General features: G+C 40.4%; 1 protein-coding gene across 1 annotated transcript; it reads right to left on the bottom strand.

Annotated features, from left to right (window-relative positions):
- Window positions 1-478: 478 nt before the first annotated feature.
- atf7ip2 (activating transcription factor 7 interacting protein 2) lies at window positions 479-3,136 on the bottom strand. The gene is made up of 3 exons (XM_079564044.1): window positions 3,050-3,136; window positions 2,663-2,853; window positions 479-841 (listed from the first exon to the last, which is right to left on the bottom strand). Exons 1-3 carry the CDS (start codon window positions 3,131-3,133, stop codon window positions 637-639), a joined length of 480 nt encoding a protein of 159 aa, XP_079420170.1. The 5' UTR covers window positions 3,134-3,136; the 3' UTR covers window positions 479-636.
- Between the last annotated feature and the right edge of the window lie 9,833 nt (window positions 3,137-12,969).

Genomic DNA, 12,969 nt, shown 5'->3' with positions numbered 1-12,969 from the left:
TAATGTTAAGTTATACTTGATTCATCTCTGTAGAGAAAAATATGTTCCCTGCATTTGACTCACCCTCAGTGTCGCTGAGCAGTGAGCTGCAGGCGCTCAGGGACCCATCTCCATGATGTGGAGCCAGGCTGGTGATCAGAAACACCTGGCTGGAGGATTCACCTATTGCACATGTTTTTACCACTAACATGCAGACGGGGAGAACATGCAAACTCCATACAGAAAGCCCCATCCAGGTGAGAATCGAACCCAGGACTTTCGAGATGTTAGGCATGAGCGCTAACCGGCCACCATGCTACTGATCCAGGGGAGATTTGCCTTTTATTCATCAGGGGAGATTTGCCTTTTATTCATCAGGGGAGATTTGCCTTTTATTCATCAGGGAAGATTTGCCTTTTATTCATCCATGTATTATATATTATTTATTATATACTGTGGAGTAATAGTACAATAACTTCTTTACTCCCTATATGCAAGTGTACAATCTAAAAGTAAAACCTAGCAGCATTGCCATTGGAGACATTATGGTTGAGGTTGATGTTATGATAAAATGGTATTTATTGGCTCAAATAAGACATTAAAAACATGAAGGTTTCCGGCAGAATAGAGGTAAATACAAACAGCAGATCACAGACATCAACTATAAGCACAGGCCACTTTACTGAAGGGTCCGTATCGGCCGAACTTGTCTTTTCCCACCACAGTGACACAGATCTTTTGTCCGGGGTTGTACTTGGGGATAAGGGCTAACATGGGGAGGGGCCCAGCTGGATGCTCTGCCATTATTTGCCACTCGCCAAAGACGCCACAGCCGAGTTGTTGTTCAGCGGTGAAAAACACACTGTAGACATAGGAGAAGCAAAGCGTGAAAATTAGCTTTTTTTGTATTTCCAAAACATGATTGGTTAACTAAATAATGAGTCATGGGCCAAAAAAAGGAAGCAAAAAAATGTATTATTTATGCTTCGATTCGATTTCACAACATTTTTCAACATCCAAATTATTAGTATTATAGTATATAAAAGAGGAAGTATTCATGACGATTGGATCAGCAGGTGTGGTTTGAAATGCCTTTCCAGAGCCCAGGCATTCGGATCATAGGAACCATACGCTTCAATAAAGCTTATTTAACAAGGCACTGGATCACAAACATGTTTTTAAGGGGATTTTTATGTGACATCCTCGCTGGACAGACAGGTACTACAAACTCAAACCCATATTGAAATATCAAAGAGGGAGAGAGGAAAGTCCACTGTCACCAAAGAACAAAGAATCAGGAAACCGTTTTCATTCATATCTTAATGCTTAGCAGCGACTGCGCAGTTTTTTTGTTCTCTACAGAATCGTGCCTGAGGTGAACACATACGCGCGTCTGATTACAAGCTTCAGCCCCTGCATAGTTTATTTACACGCCATACCCCCCAAAATTGAGTACTGGATATACGATAAACAGTAAAAACTTTTGAGCAATGTGATAATTTTCCAGTAAATTTAGATTTAATGCCAGTTTGAATCCAATTTAATGCCCTGGGGAAACCCTGCAAAGGCACACTTATAGTCAAAATTTTGATTAAATTTGTTGTTTAGTTTTTATTTGGCTACAAATTAAGACACAGTATCTCTTCATCCTGGGAGACCCGGTCAAGACCGGCACCGCACAAGTTGCAAGTATTAAACCATCACATAAAAAAACAGACCAGTCACAGACAACAAAAGTCTTTGTCAGATGTATAGCAAACCATCTGTACAACGCACAAAGATGTGTACGTGCAGTTACACTGGCCCTCATCAGTCAGCTGAGATGGGTCATTGGACCACTTACGTCTCTAATTTGGATTTGTCAAAGCCCTGCTGCTTCTCTGATCTAGATCTGAAGAGTCCAGTCAGTGTATAAGTGCGACAGATAACGATTCCAATTGCTATCTGTTCAATGAAAGATGATTTTTGCACAAATTGCACCAGTCACTTCTTCTCCCTCAATCCTCCCCCTCTTCTCTTTGGTCATAATTTGGACCTTAAAAGACGGATAAAAGATGAAGATGTACCACTAAGTGTTGCTGCAGTTTCTACAGTTCTGATATATTCTCTTGTGAAGCGGCTGCTTCATTACATGGCTGGGCTGTTTCTTACACTGTACTGAATGCAACTCATTGCGCCGTTTATGACTTCTTTTTCCAATTCACTAATTTGTGAACTGGTTTGAAATAACCACAGACTTTATGCTGCCAGAGCCACTGGAGCTTTGAGGATACAACAGGAATGCAAGAGACAGCCACGTCTTCTCTTCTTGGTTCAGATTCGGGTCTGTCCTGTAATTAACTCCTTTTTTTATTAGCTCCTTTTTGAAGGCCATAGTTTTTGTTCATAATCCTCATCAGTCTTCTTTTAAATGCATTTTTAAAAGATTTCATTTTTAGTGAAGCAAGTTCAACTAATAAGGATAAACGGTAAATAAAATGTAAAAAATATGGAAAACATGGTCCGTCTCACCATACATAGGCCATTGATACTGATTGCTTCAATTCAACAATACAAAAATGTGAGATGGAAAGAAAAACTACACCTATTCTGCAGTTAGTTGCTGCAGTACGGTGCTGATGATATATGACACGATGACTCAAGTATCTAGCCATATATTGAAATGTTATGGAGGGTTTTGTACCTGTAAGTGTCCATTGGCGGCACACTGGTGTCGAGTTCCGCCACACTCCACACCACGGACAGCTGAGGGGACGGGTTTGTGATGAGGGCTAATTCCACCTTCAGTTTGGGAGGGGGGTAGTATTGAGCTGCCTCTGGGGGTACGTAGATGGGGACAGGGAGCTGAGGTAGAGGCGGGTGAAGCAGCTGCACCTATGAATTGAAAAGAGAATTCACAAATATAAATCAATGGATTAACTCGATATAAGAAACTGTTTACTTCAAACTTAAAATCACAATCATTATTGTTGATAAATCATTAAGCGAACGAATGGCTCATCCAAAAAGTAAAATGGATAGAAATGAAAGAAGGTGATTTCTGTGTAATGCTGTACTGTGTGTGTCTTACAGGCTCCGACTTTATCCGCTTGGTGCTGCGGTCAGGTTCAGGAGAGGGGCATTCCACTTTGACCCTCTTCACTGGGACTGGCATGGGTACGGGTACGGGTACTGGTACTATTGCGGGAGCGTTCATCTCCTCTGCTGGATCCACAGGTTCCTTTTTGATATGCATGAGCTTGGCCAGTCCCTCAATCACCTGCAAAAAAAAAAACACAATTATAGTAAGTGTCAACCGAACACTTACTCTGTGTCTGAATACACTGGCTCTCAAGCAGGGTTCCTGCACACATTTAAGACCACCTCAAATAAAAGTTTATTTGAAATTCAAATTCAAAACAAAACTTTGAAGCGGAAAAAAAGCAACTGACAAAATATCAATTAACAAATGGAAAAAAGTATTGGCGAGGAATGGAGGCATTTTCTTTTACATGTTGCCTCAATTTGCAATTTTATAGATTATGTAGATTATTGCAATTTAGTTTCTATATCTATTATTATTATTATTCCAGATAATGGGCTACGATTTCACACTTCCTGCAGAGTTCTATGACATTAAACAGAAAGAAAGAATCCAATGCAGACTCTCTTGAATTAGCAAACTAAGACAATGGTCTGAAAAAGTGTAACTTCACATCAGACGTGGAGGATTGTTTCTTCAATACTGTACAACTGTTGTGCTCATGTTTCATGGTTATAGATGTGCTGGTTAAAATAAATGAATGAATAGACAATCATAATAATCATAACAATCATGATAATCATAACATAAAAAGAACCAAAAACTGCACAAAAAAATCTATGTAAAATGCCATTTAATGTCAATTTAGCCTAAATAAATAAATAAATTAGGAGGCCAAGTATATGATTGTTTGACTAATGATTACTTTCACAAAACCTGTGTGCTTTCATTTCATTCATGCACATTTTCCTTCTCCTTCTCAAGAGCTCGCCTCCTACCTGCTGATAAAGCACTTTTCCACACATTGGGCACTTAAACGCACCACTCACACTCCCATTCATGCACCAATGTACGCAGACTCGCTCTACCGCCTGAGCTACTGTCGCCCATGTGACATACCCCAGGCTGTCGACGGAAAGTTGTAGGAGACGGAGTCGCTCGATCTCGAATATCCTCAAGGGCCGCCTTAAAAGCTGCAATCCACAGTCAAATTTGTAGTTTTGATGTTGCCTCAAAATTCAAAAATGAGCTACAGACATTATCAAACAGAAAGCTACCTGCGTTTTCTGCACGAAGCCGTGCAAACTCTTTCTTTGTACTTTCCTTGAGAAAAACAACAAAACAACAAAGTGATGACAAATCAACAAATAAAAATGTGTAAGAAAACAGACAATTGAAAATCTTACCATAAATTCTGTGACATCAGGGTCTTCTGAGCCGAGCGTGGCTACGGAAGAGTTTGCAAATAGGAAGTTAGTGAACACTGCAACCTACTGTGTATAGTAAATATGAAGCACTTACATTGAGATAAAGTTCGAACATTTTTCACCTCCAAATGTGAGCTGAATGACAAATAAAAAATTAATCTTGCAAACAGAAAACGGCAAGGCACGTTTATTTGTACAGGCAATTCAAAGTGCTTCACAGTTACATAAAATTACAAGAAAAATCAATCCATAAAACATCAACATTAATAAATTACAGTAAAAAGCAAGAGTGCAGATAAATACTTTCAGTTGTCATATGCACGGCCTGGATCTGAACATTGTCAGAGTCGATGCCTTAAGGCCTATTCATACTCCACAAGACGCGAGAACTTTGTTCTCGCACCCAGAGCTGCGAGAACAAAATGACGTCATTTTGTTCTCGCAGCTCCTGTTCGGCAGCTCTGGCTGACGCATCAGCTCAGCAGAACTTTGTTCGGCAGGGCTGCGAGAACTCTGTCTGTGATTGGCTGGATTTTTAGTGGGCGGGGTTATTTTGGCGGAAGCGGGAAGCGAGAATCCAATGTTTACGTCCTAACACCGGTGCGGAAAACGGAGACAACATGGATAGTTTTGAGGCACCACTCGCGGCAGTAAAACACTTCGCTGAAGGATTACAAGGACACGCACATGGCAACAAAGTCCTGGGGAGAAACACGCGGACATTTTGGGCGAGGACGAAGAGGAAACAGAAGAGCCTGGCACTGCCTGCGTAAAAGAGGCGAGTGATAAAGAAAAAAAAAAAAGTGGTTCAGGCTTGTGGACGGAGGAATACCAAGCTTGTACATCATAGACCCTTTCATCAAACACCGGGAAACGTCACCAACATGTTCAGTGAAGGTTCTTGGATGGACAAACCCTGTACTGAGCTACACGGACGTGAAACTATTAGATATTATGAGACTTGTTCTTCTCCTCTGCTCCGTTTCATTCAGACCGTGTTGGCTTGGCGGTTTTATTGTGATTGCACAACATCACTTTTGAATGAAATAAATAAAATGAAATGAAACAACATGGTTTTACCGAGTGACACGTTTTCTAACATAATAAACCAGCGTGAGATGTGGCTAAACATGAAGTCAATCTTCAAAATGTTTTCAATATCGTGACTGATACATTTTATAATAGTTTGAAGTCAAATGGCTTGTTTTATTTCGGTCATTCCTTGTTTGTTTTGGCTGCGGAAAAAGGGGGCGTGGCAGTTCGGCAGCAACACGTCTTGTGGAGTATGAAATGTCAGAGCTCAGACGAACTTTGTTCTCGTTCTTTTTGCCTCAAGAACAAGAACAAAGTTCTCGCGTCTTGTGGAGTATGCAGAGGCCTTTAGTTGTAGTGAGACTGTATTTGACTTACTCGACCACAGGGGAGTCAGCGAGAGGTGGAGTCGGAGCCTGGAAAGGTGGTGTCGAACACTGAGAAGACGTTGTTGGCGTCTGAAAAGAGGACGTTGGCATCTGGGACGATGACGTTGGCACCTGAGACGATGACGTTGGCATCTGAAACGATCGCAGATTACACATCAAACATGAGGCTTATTATCTAGAGTGCCTTGACATTTTTTGGGATGATCATAAGGGCTGCACGAAATGAGGAAAAAAGGTTCTATTCGCCATCTTCAAATATCGCAATAATATCGTTATTGTGACGTTTTACTAAATCACATCTGCACAGTATATTCTTTCGCAAAAATCATAATTTTTCTCGCCATCAAATTGTGGCAAAATAAAATGCTAAACTAGGACCTTATTTTTTTTCACTTTGTACATTTTTTTTTTTCTTTAATTAAACTTTACTTCAAATGTCATATGGCATTGACACATATTAAAGTCGAGCCATACATCCATGTGTTTGCAGTTGCACCGTGGCAACATGGCCATTTGGTGATACATTGGCTGTTTCTCAATTGCAAGGATCCGTCCTCCGTTTGGCCACTTCGTTGACGTCCTCGGTGGTGGCTCCTCCAAAACGGAGCAGAGTGTCCTCTCCCCGCCGCCTTTGAGCTCAAATGGAACGGCCTCCGGAGCGAGCGGCTGCGTCAGGTCACGTGTCAATCTATGCTCATTAAAACAACTGTTTTATGAATAACAGAGGCCAGGAAACTGTTTATGTGGAACACAACTTTTTTAAAGTGAGTTCAAACTAATAAAGTTTTGCGAGAAAAGAAAAAAAAAACTATGCTGCAGTGCATCATGGGTAATTTCAGCTCTCCGAGGCAGCGGAGGATCCACAGCTGTATCCTTCGTAAATGAGCCAAACGGAGGAGTCGAGCTGCGAGGGGGCGAGTGGTCCAGGTGAAATGGAACACCACTTGGCGGCGCCGTGATGACGCGAATGACGTCAGAAGTGGTCGAGACGCCGAGGATCCTGGCAATTGGGAAACAGCCAGTGTGTAGCATAGCCTTAATATCATACTTCCATTGAAACGTGAGACTTAAAGGGATATTTCAGGATTTTTGACATAGGGCCTCATTTCCTAGTTATCCAGAGTGTTGTTGATTTCTGGAGATATTTTTTTCTTAAATTCATGCAGTCCTTTTATTTGAAGAGCTTAGAGGCTAGTGCATTTCTATGGTATCAGCTAGCCTGCATTAAAAACAGTCTGACCCACTCCACAGAGCACCTGAGGCAAATCACTTATAACACCAGACTAGCCATATAAATGTCTGTGTCCATAGAATAATTATAACTATTTTGCATTTAAAACAACTTATATTTGAGCAACATCAGCTTTGTGGTTGTTAGCTATGCAGCGGCGGCGTGATCTGCGAGAAAATAGACCCTCAAAATTCAGTAATTCATTGTGGAGCGGGTCAGACTGTTTTTAATGCAGGCTAGCTGATACCATAGAAATGCACTAGCCTTGCACTAGCCTAGCACCACTAAGCTCTTCAGATATAAGAACTGCATGAATTTAAGAAAAAAATATCTCCAGAAATCAACAACACTCTGGATAACTAGGAAATGAGGCCCTATGCCAAAAATCCTGAAATATCCCTTTAAAAAGGTCCATTTTGAGCAAGATCCCAATCTATCTTTATCATGCGTAGGTTTCCTCCGTGTACCGCGCTTCTGTCAGTTTGCCCCAAAGGGCAGCCGTAGCAACATGATCACCACTGTGTATGGAGTGCTCTGAATGGGTGATTTCTGATGTAGATTAAAATAAAATAAAATAAAAAATGCCACTTCATTAGTGTGAGACTACAATTAAAACTGTTGTCACAAACTGTGTGACAATTGGAATCACATAAAAAACAAAACCTTTCTATTGAACTTTTCAGGTTCCCAGACCTCGTTCAAATGTTCGAGGGCCATTTCTGCTCGTTGTGATACCAGCATCACCCGGTTCTGAAAAGAAAATGTTCAAAAACAGATGTTAAACAATATAAATTTTCATCCAAGTGCACAGTTTTTAAGCTGTTTACTGACCTGCAGTATTTTCATTGATGCCTCAGAGCTCATCCCTTGGTCCAGTTGTTGCTGAATTCTATCTATTAAGGCGTCCAACTGGTTCTCCTTCTTTTTCATCGCGCTGTGAACCTCCGTTGCCACCATTCTCTCTACCTGTAGACACAACCATGGGTATTTAAGGTAAAAAAGATAGAATACATTAAGAACTGGAGCACAGTAGGAGAAGGCCATAAAAAGGACTACCTCTCGTTTAGAGATCTTTATTTTATCTCCAGCGGATGCAGGGGATGCGGACCTTAGATAACTCTTCATTCTGCAAATTCAACAACAAAAACGTTCTCAAGTACAAGCATCGTGAAAAAAAGAAGAGAGTTGATATTATGTAAGGACCCTTCAGTGACCCCGTGGCTGTATGGGCAGTTAGCTTGGCGCCTTTGCTTTCCATACAAACTTTATTTCCGATTTTTTTTGTGTGTTTCTGGTATGGAATGTACACGTAATCATGGACACAGATCCACAAGTAGTGAAAACCTACCAGAAACCCCTAAAAGACAATTGGTCCAAGAGGCCACCGGGATGGAAAGTAGGGGGTCATGTTAACCACGCATCCACCCATACGGTCAAATAAACTTTTTTTTTCTTTTCAAATACATTTTTTTTTACAAAACACCTTTTAAAAAAAGAAAGAAAAAGAAAGAAAGACTCAAATACCAGAAAAATTTACACGTGTTAAGTAGTCACAACAGCTGCACCCAAATATTGTTGAAAGGCTATTCTCAGGACCTCTACCTTGAGTGTGTTATAGGGGTGTAACAAGCAACAATCTGATGATATGCACCGTACTAAAGTCGTGAGATAGTTGAACCGTTACACCCGTAGTTAATGGTCTACTTTTCACAAGAGGGAGGAGAAGCGTCTGAAGATAAAATGGAAACATAGGCTGTGTCCGAAACGAGCAGATTGGTAAGAGCTCTTAAGCCAAACCGGATGTGCCTCAGCGTCCGCCATGACAAGATGCTTCCGAATTGGTCTGTCAGTAAGGAAGGAGTTAGGAAAAGGAGCCTCGATGCTAACTATCATAGCCACTTTAGCATAGGGACCTCTGGTGCTAACTAACCGGTGATGCTAACTATCCACTGCGCCACTTCCCTTTCCCCTGTTTAAGGATGGACGGATTGTTCAAAATGCTGCTGAAGCTCTAGTTCACTAACTGCACAAAGATCTAACAGTCGACCCCATGAAAGGTTAAGGAGTTAGTTGCTAGTGTTAGTGCTTAGAGGCTACAATTTGATGGTTTCAGACGCAGCCAAACTCAACCAACCCACTCCAGTCAACAAGTTAAAGGAATAGTTCACCGTTTAACATACTGAGATATGTCCTTACCTGAGCTGAGCTTAGATGAGTTGGTGCGTACCAGTCTGGTCTTTGTGCGTGCCCTCAGTCACGCAAAAAGACTAAAGATGTTGTTAGGATTTGGCCTCTCCCAATGTATTCCTAGAGCTCCAAACCGGGGTGAAGTTGGAAGCTACCACGCTCTTCCACGGGCACAAACAAAGACCGGACAGGTCTCAACTCGTCCAAGCTCAGGCAAGAACATATCTCAGTTTGGAAAAACAGTGAACTATTCCTAATGTCTACTACGAAGGACAATTCCCGGGTGATAAACACCTTCATATTGACATTTCAATTGTCTCTCAAGCTACATGAAGCAACTCTCGATAATAGTGTCACGCTGGGATGATCGGAGAAGTAGAGACGAGGAGAGGACAGAGGACAACAGAGAAGAAGACCGAGAGGGAAAGATGAGCACAAACAGGCAGATGATGAGAGGAGGAAGAGAGGACACAGACCAACGGCAGCTCAATGTGATGTTTCTTGAGGCGCAGGTAAACACATAAACACTAAACATTCCCAAAAAAATGAAGCTAAAATGTAGGAAACTAATGTAAGCTCTTATATTACATTTTAAAGTCAGCCTTGTGAACCTTCACGGCCCCTTCGCTCCTCCGGCAGGGGTCTTCTAATTATTCCTAAAGTCAACAAAAAGACTCACAGTGAGGCGTCTTTCCAATATTACGGCCCTCGCCTCTGGAACGACCTGAGGAGGAGCTCAGGTCTGCAGGGAACGTTCATGTTTTTAAGAGCAGGCTCAAGACCCACCTTTTTATCTTAGCTTTTAACTGACTAATCTATTTCTTTAATCCCAATATATAAAATATATATATGGGAGGTTGTGGCAGGCGTATTGTTTTAAATGTTGTAATCTGTAAAGCACTTTGTGATACCTTTCGGTGTGAAAAGCGCTTTATAAATAATGTTTGATTGATTGATTGAGAAAGTAAGCTGTCATTACTGATTTGTATGTGATTAAAAGGCTACATTACTACATGACGGATTAAAGAAGTACGAACACTGTGTAAATTGGAATGCGTGATTTGACGTACGTAAAACGGGCCGTGGACAAAACGTACTCGGTGTAAATGAGGCGTGACTGCGTGGAGAGAGCAAAACTTTAACTCATGTAGGTTCAGTGATGAAACAGCATAGCCTAGTTTCTTTTGTTTTGTTGAGTTGTTTTGGAAACAGCTGCTAATCTAACATATATAAATCATATATAATTGCAACGTGTTCTTTATAGTTTGATCCACCCACACGCGCTATCAGATTTCCATATGTTTAGTTGCATAACTTAGCACAGCACGATATCTATAACTTAGCTATGATAACCTAAGCTCGCGAAACATGTTACTTTACACAGTTCGAGCTACATTATGTTACACTTTTTGGATGATAAGACGTGTGCTCATAGTTTTTTAGCGTTAGCATTGTGGTTCAAGCGGTGTTGTCAAAACTGTTAGCTGTTGTAACGAAGAATATTTCCATTATTTATTTAGTTATTTGTTTAGATTTTGCTACATTTGATACAGCCAGACTTACCTGTGAGATGATGAGGCTTTGTGCAGAACAAGTTTTAGTGTCGATATGTTTTGATCATGCTTCGGGTTCTCTCTGCAACAAAGCCTCCAAGTGTTTACGCGGACATTTATGGGTTTCTAGCGCCGCCTTCAGGTCTGGAGGGTCAACGCCTGGAAACGGTAGTAAACTGTAAAACATAAACTCAGTCTACATCGTAGATATAATATACAAGCTCAACACACATAATGTGAAAAATGAGGACATTTGTATTTCACGCACAGAATGAGTACGCTTCCTGTAGTCGTTATTTTGTTGCGTGAACACTCAGCCTGCGTGAAAAATAAACACAGCTCACGCCTTCATGCATTGGCCGCTAGATGGTGCTGTTTCTATAGATTAAAAGTCCGTTACTTTTATGCACTGCTGAGAAGTGGCCTTTTTGTGCAATTATAGCCTATATAAAGTTACAGAATATAAGATGGCCCATTCCAACAATAAAAGATATATTCTAGACTAGAATTAATGTCACAGGACTGCTTTGTGGTGAAAAAACAATTAACCTCTTAACCCCCACCTGAACTGAGCACATTGTGTCCTCATGTGTCTTGTATTTGTTTTGTGGTTTTTTAAGCCGTTTTATGTCAATTAATTGAGTTTATGTAGACGTTGTTATTTATTGTTTCAATTCTCTTTTGTTTAGTTATTCTAGTTTTTGTTACTTTATTAAAGTGATAGTCTGTGGGATTGCAAAATGAGGAGCGAAAGAAAGCAAAATTTAAAATCAATGCTCAATATCCCCAATCCCTTGGCACATGATTGGACCAGAAAGCCCCTTCTCGCTCCCGTGCTAATTCAAAGGAAAGCCTGTGTCATCATTGATCAAAGTTATGGCACCGGGGATTTTGGCTAGTAGCTTAGATCAGCAAAGGGAAGGACTTTGGTTTTATGTTACTAACGGTATATTAAATGGCAGGCTCAGGTGGTCATTCTATTATATTAATATTGAAATTTACTGACTATCACTTTAAAGGTACACTGCGTAACATTTTAGACTACACTATTGCCATCAGCACAAAACATGCCCCGTAATGACCAGCTCAACACAGAAAATGCTATTTCTTTAAAGAATGGATTTGGGTGAGAACCTAACCTATTTAAATGTCCAATTCTACTGACTTTACTCGACATCTCCATGGAGTCAGGCTGGAGACGTACCCTCTCCTGGTAAAGCTACAGTCATGTCTTAGGAGAGCTGAGCCGCTCACAGCAAAGGCACATTTGTATCAATGTGTGCAGCACTTTGGGAAGTCTTTGTTTGTTTTAATGTGCTATATAGATCACGTGTATTGGATTAGATTTGACCTTGAGACAGTATTAAATGACTATTTTATTAGAAATGTAATGTTGCACTTGTCCTGGATCCAATACAGGTAAAACAAATGTAAACAAAACAGCTAGTGTGTTGTTAAGTGACAAACAGATAAATGCACATAGAATCTTTGTCGTTACTCCTGCAATGAAAGGTCTAATGTTTTACAAAGCTTTTACAAGTTACATTGCCCCTGATCGTTTTCAAGTATTTTGTTGTTTGAAATAGTGACACAAAATCTAACAGGGCACTACCCAGGGCAAAATGCGTTTATTTTTTATTTTTTTTATTTTTTACAACTCAATGCGTCAACTTTTACTACAACAAAGCATTTAGAAAGTACTAATGTCTAGACGACGTAACCAACTAATTCAAATCATTCAATTGAAACATTCTAAAATACTTGTTTTCTAGCACCATCAGTCACATGATATGAAAATACACAACAGTGGCTTCAAATAAATAGATTATGTATTACAAAACGATGCTCGTCTAGAGTTATGACTGCAAATAGCATGTTTCAATGTTGTCATCCCCCAAAAAACATTTGGTTTCTTTATCCAAAAATATGAAAGAAACAAATCAAATAACAACAAAAAAAGTTCAAATCCTACATATAAAGCCTAATGACAAGACTACACATCTATGGGCAGAAAACAGCTTCACCTACATAGCAACTATTTACAAACACACACGACTTCACAAAACGTGGTCTCAATTCGACAAACTTCTTCAAACGTTGAGCTATTGCGGAAAGATAGCCAGAGGTAATGAGACAGAATCCACAGTTT

This window comes from Gobius niger, assembly GCF_951799975.1.
Source record: "Gobius niger genome assembly, chromosome: 10".
Lineage (NCBI taxonomy): Eukaryota > Metazoa > Chordata > Actinopteri > Gobiiformes > Gobiidae > Gobius > Gobius niger.
Note: the sequence above shows the minus strand (reverse complement) of the source record. Positions and strands in the feature narration are given on the sequence as shown.